The sequence below is a fragment of the Haemaphysalis longicornis genome, unplaced genomic scaffold (genome assembly GCF_048455015.1).
Source record: "Haemaphysalis longicornis isolate Haplotype H1 unplaced genomic scaffold, Haemaphysalis longicornis Haplotype H1 scaffold_4, whole genome shotgun sequence".
NCBI lineage: Eukaryota > Metazoa > Arthropoda > Arachnida > Ixodida > Ixodidae > Haemaphysalis > Haemaphysalis longicornis.
Genome location: NW_027526361.1, coordinates 7,035,706 through 7,049,893, shown reverse-complemented (window position 1 = coordinate 7,049,893; position 14,188 = coordinate 7,035,706). Strand labels below are relative to the sequence as shown.

The 14,188-nt window shown below is 43.7% G+C and overlaps 1 protein-coding gene across 1 annotated transcript; it reads left to right on the top strand.

Moving 5' to 3' along the window:
* The first annotated feature begins 7,833 nt into the window (after positions 1 to 7,833).
* On the top strand, positions 7,834 to 13,833 carry LOC144178184 (alpha-tocopherol transfer protein-like). The gene is made up of 5 exons (XM_077705816.1): positions 7,834 to 8,130; positions 11,367 to 11,609; positions 11,953 to 12,146; positions 12,821 to 12,931; positions 13,560 to 13,833. The coding sequence occupies exons 1-5, from the start codon at positions 8,046 to 8,048 to the stop codon at positions 13,737 to 13,739; spliced, it is 813 nt and encodes a 270-aa protein (XP_077561942.1). The 5' UTR covers positions 7,834 to 8,045; the 3' UTR covers positions 13,740 to 13,833.
* Positions 13,834 to 14,188: the final 355 nt, after the last annotated feature.

Genomic DNA, 14,188 nt, shown 5'->3' with positions numbered 1-14,188 from the left:
GCGAAAGCTGGACAAGGTGCTTGAGATGGGGACACGGCTGAGGTAAAAGGCAACCAGCGTGCACCCGTCACCATATATTATCTGAAGCGCAGTAAATGAGAAGAAAACAGAGAAGGAGCTAAGATTAGCTACATAAACATGCACGATACCAGAGCACTTGAAAAACGGCAAGAAAAAAAAAGTGGATGCCTTAACAAACATTTTTCTTGAAGATTTAGAAGATACGCACGCAATGCATGAATAGATATGGCAAAGCTTCAGAAAGACAGCGAGTCGAATGGAAGTGTGGTGGGGTCGACGTTCTTATTAAGCAGTGATCCAATTAGAATACAGTAAAAAGCAAAACTTCCAAGAAACGCATGCGAGTTCAAGGCATAATATGCGGAAATTATTCACCGTTGTGGGTGGTCAGTGTGTTCAAAAACACCTCGTTCATCATCATCATAATCATCATCATCAACAGCAGCAGGAGCAGCAGCAGCAGGCTACTCAGGTCCACTGCGGGACGAAGGCATCTCCCATTGACCTATAACCGCTCCTGTCCAGCGCGAAGTCTACAGTTTGCCCTCAAATTTCTTTATTTCATCCCTCCATATGGTTAATGGCCTTCCCCTTCTTCTGGACTCGTCTCTTGGTATCCACTCTGTTACCCTAATTGTCCACCAGTTGTCAGTTCGTCTCACTACATGGACAGCCCAAGTCCATTTCTTTTTCTTTATTCGGGCTATGATCTCTTCTACTCTAGATTGTTCTTTGATCCAGGTAGCTCGTTTCTTGTCCCTGAGCGTTATTCCTAACATTATTCGTTCCATGGCCGGTTGAGCCAAAGTAAGTTTGCTTTCCAGTTGTTTAGTAAGGTGCCAAGTTTCAGCTCCGTGTGTCATCACCGGCAGTATGCACTGGTTGTAGGTTTTTTTGTGAGTGACAGAGGTAGCCCACTTTTCATTATTTCGAAGTGCTTGCCGAGTGCTGCCCAATCCACACCTATTCTGCGCTGGATTTCTCTCGTGGTTGTGGCCAGCCCAAACCATCTGTCCGAGGTAGTTATAGCCTTTTACTTCTTCTGGCGTTTCGTTTCCTAAGCGGAAGAAGACGTTTTTGGCATGCTTATTCCTCATTTATTCATATTTGTTCATATTTATTTTTAATCCCACGGCCGTGCGTTCTGATTGTAGTTCCTCAAGCATTGTTTGAATGTGTTCCGCAGTCTCACCCAGCAAGACTACGCCTTCCGCAAACCTCAAATGGCTAAACTATTCCTCGCTTATCCTTAATCCTATGTTTTCCGAGCCCAGCTTTCTAAATACTCCCTCTAGACAAGCTGCGAATAGATTTGGTGAGATGGTATCTCCCTGTCATACTCCCTTTCGGATAGGAAATTTATCGCTTTGCTTGCGGAGGGCTATCCTGCCCGTGCATCACTTATATATGTCTTCTAGAAGTCTTACGTAGGTTTCCTCTATTTCTAGGTCTTTTAGTGTTTCTCAAATGTCTGCGGTGACTACGGAATTAAACGATTTCTGATAGTTTATAAATGCCATGTAAAGGGGTTTAGTGTACTCTGCGGAATTTTCTATCACTTGATTGACGCCATGGATGTGATCCATGGTTGAGTACCTTTTCCAAAACCCAGCCTGCTCTCTGGGTTGATGCAAATCCAGGCTTTCACCTATGCGGCTAACTATAATTTTAATAAACAGCTTGTAAACAACTGAAAGGAGGCTGATGCGTCTGTAATTCTTGAGGACCTTGGGGTCTTCCTTCTTATGAATCAGAATAATGATGGCGTTTTCTTAGGCTATGGGCCCTTTTTGGTCTTCAAGCATTCCGCAAATAGTACAGAAAGCATTTACAGTACAATATCTCTTCCCTCCTTCAAAAGCTCCACTGTTATGCCGTCGTCACCTGCAGCTTCTCCTATTTTCATGCCATTGGGGACCTTTCCAACCTCCTGTTAAGTCATTAGTGGGGCATCGCAAGTTGAGCTTGTACTCTCAGTAGTTTCCCCTGGCCTAACGTCACTGGCATACAGCCTGGAACATCGTTAGGTGAGAAAAAGGAATGAAAAACTGGCGAGCTGCATGACCCCGGACATCGATCAGTCGAGAGACTCGGCTAAGGTGATTCCAGTGGGCGACATGAATGCTTACATGGAGGATCAGCGTCGACACAATGACAATCGCAATGACAAACTAAAATCTTGATATGTCTGAGTAGGATAATCTCATTGTAGTGAACAGAAATATTAAATGTGCGAGACAAGACCTTGGGAACGAGTGCAAAAGCAGTCCAGTATAGTGTACCGCAAGGGATTAATGAAAGTTTAGCTCTAACGGAAACAGACGAAAAAGGAGCTCAAATTATATGGGGATCTTTGACGAATAAGTTCGAAATTACAGAAAATGAAAGGTCAACATCCAGACGGCGGTTAAGGGCTGAAGGGATAAACTGATAGCGGGTGTTTCCAAAAGCTTGAAGAAGGAAATCTAGACATAGCCTACAACAGACGGAAAATGCAATGAACTGATTGGCTGTATCAAAGAAACTATAAAGGGCGCAAAAGAATGGAGCTGCGAAAATAAAAGAAAGCCGAAAAGATGATTGAAGAAGGAACTGACGATAGCTATAGAAAATTACCAAAACGCTAGGAGAAAACACAGAGAGACCATGTGATTAGAAATGCAGACGGAGGGAATAACTTAAAATAAGAACGGCACTGCAAAAAAAAAACAAATGCAAAAAACCCGTACCGCAAAAATTGCAACGATGAAAGTGGCGATGAATGTCAAATGTACGGTCAAATGACAAAGGCATGCCGAATATTTCGGAGCCATGTGAGGGAATTGGCGAAAACACTGAAAGAGTAATGAAGTCATATTATAAATGACGAAGGTCAGATGATAAAAGAAGAAAAAGCGTAGCTTTATATTTCTTTAGTCATATAAGAGATGTTTGGAAGAATTAACGGAGGGAGAGTTACATATTCCAGCGAATGGGGCAATTGAGGGGCGTACAGCTACAGAAAAGCCAAAATTGGAAAAAAGCATAAGAAAATGGGCTTATTAATACGGCAGCACGGCTGGAGGAAATTCCAGTGCAGCTGAGCAACAGCTGGCAGCAGAAAGCAAGGCGCGAGTAACGAAATCGCCTGAAAAAGTGATAACTAAGCAAAGACCGAACAACTGTTGTAAGAGTGAGGTTGATTTATAGACGTAAAGAACACACGGCCGCTGCTGACTCGTACAGGCTGCTTACAGCAACATTGGTAGCATGAAGGCTCGCAATGCAAGCGGTAGGAAACGGACAAGACAGTGAATTCAGATGATGCGGACGCTTAGAAGGAAATTTGTATGTCCCACCTTAATGCGTAGAGGTGTCTATGCATGCTCAAAACAAACAGTTACTAATAGAAAAGGATTCTTCGAGAATTTAGATGTATAACTTTTATGGAGTCTACTTGATCAGGAGGGACAAGGCTAAGACTATACTGCTATACTGGGGACTTTACAAGAGGGAGGTTACAAATTACTTGGGAGGCCCTAAAGTGCACTGAACCGGTGTTTGCAAATAGGAATTTGAAACGGGATTGTTTTTTGTCTTCTCTGCACTACAAGCCATAAGTACACTACACGTACACTGCACTACACTTGCACTACAAGTATGAGCTTCCATCGAATGGCAGGGAATGCTGGAAGGATTACAACAGGGATTCGGACAAGGTAGACGCTTTGAGGACAACCTATCTGCGCCAACCTAATGCGTAGCGGTGGGTGTCGCTCAAAGGCGACCTCTATGAACAGCATATCTACACATAAAAGGTGCCTTCGACCACGGGGTGAAGAACTTCTATGGAGGCTATTTGAAGGAGAGGAATTAGGCGACGACTTTATGCAGCTCCCCTGCCGAATTTACAGTTGGAGCAAAGTGCAAATTAGGTTGCATGCTCTGAAGTGCACTTATATAAATATATATATATTTATAAAAAGAGGTTTGAAGCAGGCTTGTCCTTTATCGCCACTGCGCTTCATGTTTACATGGCGAGACAAGAACAAAAGCTGAGGGATGTAAGATAAGTTCAAGTCTGCGCTGTAGCCACTGCATACAGCATTTGGAACAACATGATTTGGAACTTCCACACCCTTACGATATATTAGTACTAGCGGACAAGGAACATTGTCTGCAACTGCTCACACGCATTATCGGTGCAGAAGCCACATATCCAGATGGGTAATTTAGCACCGCGAAAATTCGGTGGTAACCTAGAGAATGGTTCAGTCAAGGCCCACGCTATAGATCTTGCAAACATGTCTAAAAATGCGAGTTCCTTGTTCGCAGAAGCCGAATTCGAAGACCTATGCTTGAGATGTTGATATCTTCCTTTTTTATGCACCATTTAAGTTTTTGAAGGTCACGCCATTCTTTACACAGACCGACTTTACAGCTCAGGGTACCTCCTAAAGGTGAAGGACGAGATCTAAAATGTCCTAAAGGGGTCCAGACAGGTTATCGAACGCCGTTTTATCAAACGCCGTTTTATTGACGGATGTTTTATCGAAGTCGTTTTACCGAAGCGGTTTTTTTTCTCAGCCTTTTCCTTCAACAGAATGTGCAGTGCGTTTTTCAGTTTCCTACATGCTATATAATTAGAAAAGCTTGTTTTCAAAGCCGGTCTTTGTTATTTACCGAGATTTGTAGTATTTATGGTAGCTGCCTTTTATTTCCTGCGTGCTTTTTATGTTTTTGGCGTGCGAAAAGCTTTTCTCCAAAATTTTTTGCTGTGATCATTGCTCGGGTGGAACTGCTATAACGAATCTCGTACTTTCTCAAGTTCTCTCTCTGATCCGCAGCATATCAAGGCATCGTAGCGTATAAGCTAGAATGCCGTGATATGCTTCGTACCATTTTTTATGTGTCGCTAAGGGGAAGGCGCCTAGTTCTAATTATTTTGTCGCTTCGTGTCTACATATGTAGGGTACTTTTCGGCGCTTGTGCGTCCAATGTCAAAACTCCACCTGGAAAACGGGCAAAAGTCTCTTCAGATTTACGGATTTCTAATAATTTATCGACATGGTTACCAAGCTTTGTCCTACTGTTCTCAACGCCTTGCTTAGAACTAACGTGAAAAAAGTTGGTTACAAAGTTAGTCTCTATAATTCATGTTCTGCGTTTTCACCTTGCCTTCTCTTTGCCCCTCAGGATGTCACGGTTTTTCAACCCACACGCTTACATTTCCAATTTCTTGCTCAGGCCACCTGTCTTTTTTTTTTCAGTTAAATCTCTATTCAAGGTGCAGCCGCCTCTGTACGCCTGTGTCTTAACTGCGCTTCCAGAGGCGGCTAGCTCCCCTCCTGTTCTTGTGACCTTGTTTTCCCCAACTTGCTTTTGGTTCCACTTATTGTATACCATTTCAACACTTTTCTGTTGCTGGAGGAGCGAATTGATAGGTAACAATGTAGTGCCTTCTTCCGCAAGGCTAGCTTTGATCACTAAGTATTTCCCCGGGGAATTTTGTGGTAGAGGAGCAAGCCGCTGCAGAACGCAATCAGCGCTCGTCACGTGACCAACGCAATCACGCGACCAGAAAAATTTGGGTGAGGGGATGACAAGACTCCGCATCACGTTATGGTGAACGGGGGTGCAAGGTATATATTTGGCAATACCAACCTAAATATACACCGATGAACACCCAAGGAATATTTCGCATGGGTTGGGGATTGATAGTATAGTGGCAAGTTTTGTAATAAAATAGGAACATACAGCTATTAAAACATTTTAAATATTACCGATAAAAAGCGTGCTTGGAAAGAACTAAAAGCCGAGAAGGACGCGTCGGCATATAAAGGCCGGTTTCTACATTTTATTCAGGGTAGATAGAATATCGAGTGAAACTATCTGCTGATTAGATTAGTGCAGTGCCAGTAAAACAAAATAAGCTCTAAAAACTACAGTAAAAGTTGCAAAATCACACTTTCAATAAAACGAACGTAGTAGGTCTTTCGATATTGCGGCATTCGATATAACGGAATTCGATAGAACGGGTAATGCTTCGATAAAGCTGTGTTCGATAAAGTGTCTGGAAGCCTTAAAAAATATTTCGTTTGGAGTGCTTAGAACTCCCATTAAAGAGTATCACATGCCGAAAATTAAGTAAAAAAACTTGTTTTATTTCAAGATCCTAAGGTTATCCGATAACAAATAAAATAATTTTCAAAGATGATTGTAGTCACATATGACAGAAATCCTTGCTATAACTTTATTTGACCGTGCTGTAATTTTATCTATGAGCAGATTCCTGGAGATCGCCGTGGGATTGACAGCTATTGGGTTTGTAGGGAATGCTTCATTATTGACAAGATAACGAGATTTCATTGAATGAAGCAGTTTTTCAGCAACTAGCACATATGAATAACAATGATATGTGCACGATAGCAAAAAAATTGTGCATTTGTTTCTTTAAAGAGCTTCTTTATTGCTTTTTGCCAGGCAGATAAGTAGTATTAAGGTCGTAATTGAAACATAGGTATAGATTATCTTTGTTTCACTTATTCTAAACTTCTATGAAATCTAACCAAGCTTCTCAAGTTTAGTCTTAATGCAAGCATGCTCTGTTTCTTGAGAGCGAGTTGAACAATTCATGGTGGCTCCCATGTACACAGTAAGTGCACATGAAATATTTATTACACGAGCTAAGCTACGCGTTATTTTGCTTATTTTTTATTTATCTTAATATTATCAGCAGCGACAATTCATTGAAGTCTCTCAAGCATTCTTCCTAGGCCTAAAAGCCAACCAGCTTCTTATACGATAACTTCAAGGCCAGAAGTGACATGTTGTAACAACCGTTTGCTTCAACAGGCAGCAATGCTTTTCACTCGAGATAGAAACTGAACATTGAGCTGTGGAAGTACCTGTGCAGGAGTTCGTTACCTCGGTGACGGCACGTGCAGTGCGACCCAAATAAAAAGATTATTCCGTAACGACACGTGGTTCTAGTTCCGCCTACATGCTGGCCGAATCCTGGTAATCGCTGCTTCGATTACGAACTGATCGTGGAGCTTACTGCATAACGACAGAAAGCCCAGAGAAGGACCAAATGTCAGAGACCCAAGTGTGTCGAAACTTGGGAGCTCTTTTCGAATAAGGATGCATCGAGCAGGTCAAGTATTTCCGATGTTGCTGCTTAATGGATGTGCATTTATCTACGAATGAACCACGCTACCATTCCTTTGACAAGGCAGCGGCGCTGCTACATGTTTCTTTAAGAAGATGTCTAAGAAAACAGTAAAGGCAAACTCGAGATCGTTTGAACCCCCTCTCCTCCTTCTTTAGTCTCCACACTATAAAGCAGAAATAAAAACGCCAGAACAGGGCAGAGATGCGCAGCGAGCCGAAGTAGCATAGTTTCCATGCACCATACATGCTTGCTATGTGTCCTTCGCCAAGCCACTGTTACTGGCCTTCAACCGTTCGAACAAGGAAAGATCGCACTCGTGCCTCACACGCTACACGGCTTCGAGCTTAAAAGAAATAATCAAGTTCAAGGGCGCAAATTAGTTGCTCGAGGAAGTTCAAGTGGATTTTATGAAACCTAACTTGACCTCTTGTTCCAGAATAAAGGTGCATTTACAAGCACCGCAGCAACTTCTTATCCTGGCGCCATCAAAGGGACACGTCGCGGCGGTTCTCAGTGGATGCATGCGAGTCTTGGCCTTCACAAAAACAGCGCGGTGCTGTTCGCGACGAGCGATTATTTACTTCATTCGGCATGTGAAAGCGAAAGTTTGATGACGCGCTGACGTCAATTCCGAACCCTTTCTCTTCCTTCTTGACGGATAAAACCTGCTCCCGTATACGTGGCTCCGTTTATAAGACTCGGCGCCTCGAAGAGCACGCACGTACGGAGGGAATAGTCCAAGCTTTTGCGCAGTCTTTGCGTGAAACCGAAGCAGCAGTGTTTCGAGCAAAGCGGACTTGTGCATTTCCCCTCTTCTGGCAACCTGTGCGCTGAGAAGGACTAAAACCCAGCGCCAGCGTTCAGCGTTGCAATGGAGCGGATAACGTACCAGCCGACCGCGCACGATGCTCACGACGTCAGGACTGCACTGGCTAAACTCAGACTGGAGCTTAAAGGTAAGCTAAACGATACGAAAAAATCTCCTAGACCCTTCGTTGTTTTCTTTAGACAATTCTAAAAAAAACGGTTTTAACGTGTTCAGTGAGAATAATAATGCCAGAAACTTTATGTCTTTTATTTCTCTAAAATTAATTAGCGCTGAAGTTCAGATGCGCTAGCTGCACTTTAATTTAACGCGGAGCAGAACCGTGGTGGTGCTGGTTAGTAATTGGTTGAGTCCAGACGTACACAGGGTTAGGGGCCATAATTAGGTCGGGTTTCACCGATTGTTGTTTGCATTAACGGCAGTATGCACTGATTAGCTTTGGAGTTTTTAATGTAAAACTACACGACGGTTATGTTAATATGAAGAAAAAAACAGAAAAAAAAACACGAATAATATATCCATATCGTTTGTCTGGAGAAAACACAGTTCCGTTAAAGCTATAGGTGAAATATTTTCCTGGAGATCAATACATTTAGAATATAGTAAACCACGCAGACGTCATCGCATTGGGCTGAGAGATTACGAACCGATGCAAATTGAATATGTGGGCAATGAAGGACAGGACGAGAAGCAGGGTTTGGTGAACAAGGAAGGCCTTACGGGAACCTTTTGCCCGGAAGCGATTTTACATTTCCTATATCGTACAGAAGCGGCCCTTCCTGCCTGGTGAAAAGCATGAATTAAAGACGCTGATGGGCTGCGCACTGCCTAACGCATTTTAAGATATACCTAACCACAGTTATTTATAGAAAAATGGGTACCGATATTGGTTTTCATTTTTTCTACACTACAGAAGCGGCCCAGCTGCCCCTCCTACACGGCGTAAAGGATCAGTTAAATACTGCTGTAGGTTGCCCACTGCCTAACTCAATATAAAACATAACTAATCCCTGTGAATCCCAAAAACGGGGTACAGGAATTGTATTTAGAACATTCTGAGGCAAGATTCTTCGACAAAAAAAAAAATACATCGGGGATTGCGGAGGCTAGAACATAGGTCCCCTAAACAGAAACCAAAGACCATCAAGACCAGAAACCATCAAAGGCACGAAGATATTTTTCTTTATTACAAGTAATCATACAAATGAAGTGCGCTTACAACGGTCACTCTATAAGCAGTCAAATATCATTCAAAGTCAAAGGCGAGGAAACCTTTAAAGGGGCCATGCAGACAAAACACAAGTGTGGTACACTCGAAAGATTGCATTTTTAGAATAATACCGACACCACTTTTAACGTAAACGTCTCTCAAATAAGCTATATAATTAGAAAAACAGGAATGGCCTTGCGACCCACTTGCTTATTTCCTGCTACAGAACGTATGATTTCATTTGTGCCATCTCTGCGATTAGCTGAGGCTGGCAAAAGCAAACGCAAGTTAGGCAGGGCTTATCAGCTTGCCGAACGAGCTGTTTCCGCTTAAATTTAGGGCACATTCTTTTAAAAACAGTATTAACGGTGGCGTAAACAGTGGAATTTACGAAAGTACACGTAAACATAGAAGTGCCGGCACGTACTGCTGTTGGTACTTGCTCTATGCTTGTTTTAGCTGGACAGCTTGCGCTGCTTTTGGGGTTGTCTCGGACGACACTGGCCCATTATCGTTAGCGAAGGTGTCTTACGTGGCCATATTTGTCGAGCGAACACCATGTTTCACGGAACGATTATTTTCTACCGTAACAGAAGCAAGCCAGCTACAAATACGCTCAAAAAGAAAGCAAAGGCAGAAAACGGCCCGCCGTGGTATGGTGGCGCCATTTAAGTCGGCAGCAGCTTGAAGACCTGTTCTTGTGATGTCATTGAAGACGTCATGAAAGCACGTGATATGATGAAAGAATCAGAATTTAACTTAAATTTATTATTTTCTCAGTGAATAAAGCATCGTCCACTTCCGGACAAGCACTGAGGGCACTATAAAACACGAAGTCTTTCGAATAAAACAAACTTGTATTTTGTCTGCATGGTCCCTTAAAGCCACGAAGACCGAACGGAGGGCTCTCCTTAGCAGTTGTTCAACAGAAAGCCCCCGTGTTCAAGCAACACCAGATCTAGGTGGTGTTGGTTCAAGGCTAAGCAGTAGATGGCTGCACGCGCGTCCACTTCTGTATCGTGTACGAAACAGAATGGTGCTGCTCGAAGACAAGATAGCGCTGCCCTCCTAGACCGATCCGCGCTGATAGTCAATTGCGTTTCCGTGCTTCCCGCTACTATAAGGTTTGAGCAGCATTCATGGTGTCATGACTGCGAGCCGAAACACACGCAATATCGGTTATTAAAAAATACTGCTTTGTATATAGTATACATTAAAAGCTCGTTAATTCAAACTCGGTTAATTATAACTTCCAGTTAATTCGAACTTACGCTCCAGTCCCGGCACAGCCCTGTACATTTCAATGGGGGAAAACTCCCGATAATTCGAACGCGTCGGTATCCAGAACGGTTAATTCGAACTATGATCCCCTGGTTTCCATCGCTCCTCGCAGAAGAAGTCAACCCAGAGTGGTTACAATGTGTTGCAAATCCAAACCATACCAAATTTACTAGAGATTCAAAACAACAAAACAGAAAAACAACAGCGTGGCGCGGGCGCTACGCTCGCGCAACACCTTATTTTGATTCTTCAGAGGGCGCCGCGCCACCGGCGCAAGTGCTCTGGTGCATGTCATTGTTTACGAAACATTATTTACAAAATCCCCGGCCAGAAACGCTTAGTAGCGCCTAATTCTCGATAACAAGTCCAGAGGTGGCTTCTTTGTGTTCTGTCCCCCAAGTGTGGCTCGATTTCCATTCATTCTAGCGCCCGCCCGCTAATTCGAACTCCACTTAATTCCACCAATTTCACGGTCCCCTTCTAGTTAGAATTAACGAGCTTTTACTGTATTACCCAACTTCGCCCGCATTCTGTGTACCTACATTTTATTTTGTTGGGCTTGATCTGTGTCTGGCGTGACTTGACTTATTATAGCGGCTACTGGCAGTTCTACTTCTGCACGTGCAATTCGACATTCACTCTGAAGTAGTAATGCCATATTGCCGCGGAAAGGAAAAGATAAATGAGACATAAAACGAGCTTAAAATATGAAATGGTTGCGTGAATAATTTCACCTTTTTGCTCTTTTATATTTCCGCTAAATTATACTCAGTTAGACAAAGACGGGTGATTTAATTACGCACACACACACACACTAAGACGCTCGGCAACGCGTGTGAGGCGCTTTTCGCACGAGAACTTTGCGTGTGCTGCAGGGGAGGCCAACCTGGAAGCAAGGAGTGACTCCGACTTCCTGCTCCGCTTTCTGAGGTTCGCCGACTTCGACGTGGAAACAGCGCTTGCAATGACCAAGAAGTACTACAAGATCAAGGCTTCGTGTCCCAAGGTGCTCAAAGACTTGGTGCCGTCGGACGAAGCGAAATCCTTAGGTCAGAACCTTGTGGTCGTGCTTCCCCACAAGGATGCTGTCGGGAGGCCAATCCTCGTGATCAAACTCGGTAAGCTTAATTAAGAAGCATGCTTACCAGTGCGCGATGACTATGGCAAGAAATACAAACAGTGTACATAAATCCTGAGGCGTGTCTACTAATGCTTGCCTATGACGACTGTTCGTTTCCCCGACCTTACGCTTCGTTGCTGTAAATGAAGGAACCCGTTTTGTAGCATCTTTTTGTTTTGACGTTCTTTCTTCTGCTTTAGAATATTTCACGTGAAGGTGCTCGAATAAATAAATTTCTGATTTTCGGTAGTTCATTTTCGCTTCTCTTTGTATCCGCGCACGATCCATGCTCTGCGGTGGTATTATTAAATTGCGTCTATTTATTTTCATTTCCCAATTAGGGGCGTGGGATCCGTCCTCGCTTCCCCAGTTCCGGTTCCAGCGAGCCGTCAACGTTTGGCTGGAGCATCTCACCCGTGACGCTGCCACTCAGACTGCCGGCATATCCGCGATTCTCGATTTCTCCGGCTGGACGGCTTCGAAGATTCTTGCGTGCGAGATAGGCCTCGTCAGACAGGCGTGCCGCCTTGTGCAGGTAATCAGTGCTGCTCGCAAATGCGACGGGTGCGCAATATGGCTATTATGAATGAGAGGTTCTCGAAAAAAAGAGAGACAGAAACCTGCTGAACAAACGTGTTTTTTTTTTTTTTTTTGCGTGGTAAGACGGGCTATTCTCGCGCAGACTTGAGCGGTATGCCGCTCGAATATCGGCTCAATTCGGCCGCTATTCGACTCTGGCCAGGCCTGCAGTGTTCAGGCAAGGCCTTCAAGACAATTCTGGCATTTTTAAATATGCAGAGGTTTGGCATCTAGGCTGCAGCCCAATCCCGCTGTGGTGAACTATTGGACACGTACCGTACATGGCATAGGCATTTTGTATATACTTATACTATTACCTCTACGTCAATCGTCATACCTGTCTATGCTCTGTCTACCTTACCCTCCCTCACAAAGAGGAGCAGGTCAGAGACTATATGATTAGGCCGACGTCTCTGTGTTTTTTTTCTTTCATTCAATAAATTACTTTCTCTCTCTCTCTCTCTCTCTCTCTCTCTCTCTCTCTCTCTCTCTCTCTCTCTCTCTCTCTCTCTCTCTTGAGTGTCTCAAGCCGCTCGCTATTCGACTCAAGCCGCTCAAGTCGAAATATTTGCTAGCATGCAATTCTTTATTGTAAAGAAGAAAAAATCTGGTGTTTTGTTTTCTTTGCAGGAGGGCTTACCGCTGAAAATCACCAAGGTTCATGTGGTGAAGCAACCGAAAGCGTTCAACGTATTTTTTGCACTGCTGAAGCCATTTTTCAACAAGGAAGAGCTTTCAAGGGTAGGCCACGCCTTCCTTATGATATTCCTGTTTCTATATTCACTGAGGCCGCTAACTTTGAAGGCCCTGGACACGTTAACGAAGTGAATATTACGTTTTTATTATGAATAAAGCAAACAAATTGGCGCTTAGATCGAACGTATGCTTAATATGCGCAACATGGCCATTACATTTAGAGAAAAAGTCAAAGCGTCTGTCTGCTTAAACAATTGAAATTGGTCGATGCTGCTCTCCAAATCTTCGCATGCTGGCAATTGTGGCGGTAGTATTTTTCTTGCAGTGTTAATTTACGACTAAGCACGTAACTATTAAAGGGGACTGCTAAATTTTATTACTGCTAATACCAACAGGTACTGTTACTACCAGGCTCTGTAAATTATTTAATCTGGCATCTGCAATTAACGCATAAGGCTTTCTGATAAAGAGTAACTACAGAGCGGAAAGGCAAGAGTTACAATCAGGAACGGTTTATCCTCTCGAATCAACACTTGAAGTTCTTACCACTTCACAGAAAACGACGTGCGATTTCCCGTGGTTGCTCGTTTGCAGTGCTTCGTTATTTATTCTTCCAACAGTACGTAATGTTCACTTTTTTGTTCCCTTTCCTTCCGTGACGTTGTCTGTCCAGTTCCAGCTTCACGGAGAGAGCTTCGAAAAGATGCATATGGACCTGCCCAGGAGCATTTTGCCCGAGGAGTACGGCGGCACGGGACCTGCCATTGACTTCGAAGGCCTTTGCGAGCGCCTGCAGGAGGAAGACAGCGAATTTAAAGAGAACAACGCCTACGGCTACAACGAGGCCTCTTAACGGGGCACTTGGCGCGCACTTGTGCGCCAAGTTTCTGTGCGCGAAGAGCGCCAATTCGTGTCCTGTAAATACAAATAAGTTCATCTAGAAACAAGCAGGATCGTCATTGTTATTAGCCCACGAGAAGAACTCAACTGTGGTACAACACGATGAGAGTGCAACTGGTCGCTCAGCAGTGTTTCGGTACCCTGGGGTCTCGCGAACCTGCATGCTGATTAAATTTTTGCAACTTAAATCAATGTACGCAAGTATAGCCTGCTCCGTCCTACAAATTTTTTAAGCGTTTGGCGTGCGTACATTGTGCGGCAGTTCGCAACCCTCAAGGCTCAAATGTCAGGGGTGTAATTTTGCCGCCGGGACCACATGCTTTTTCAATTGGTATTAGTAAGGAATTTGCAATTATTTCATGGCCCATAACCCATGAAAGAATCAGGGACTGCAGAGTAATA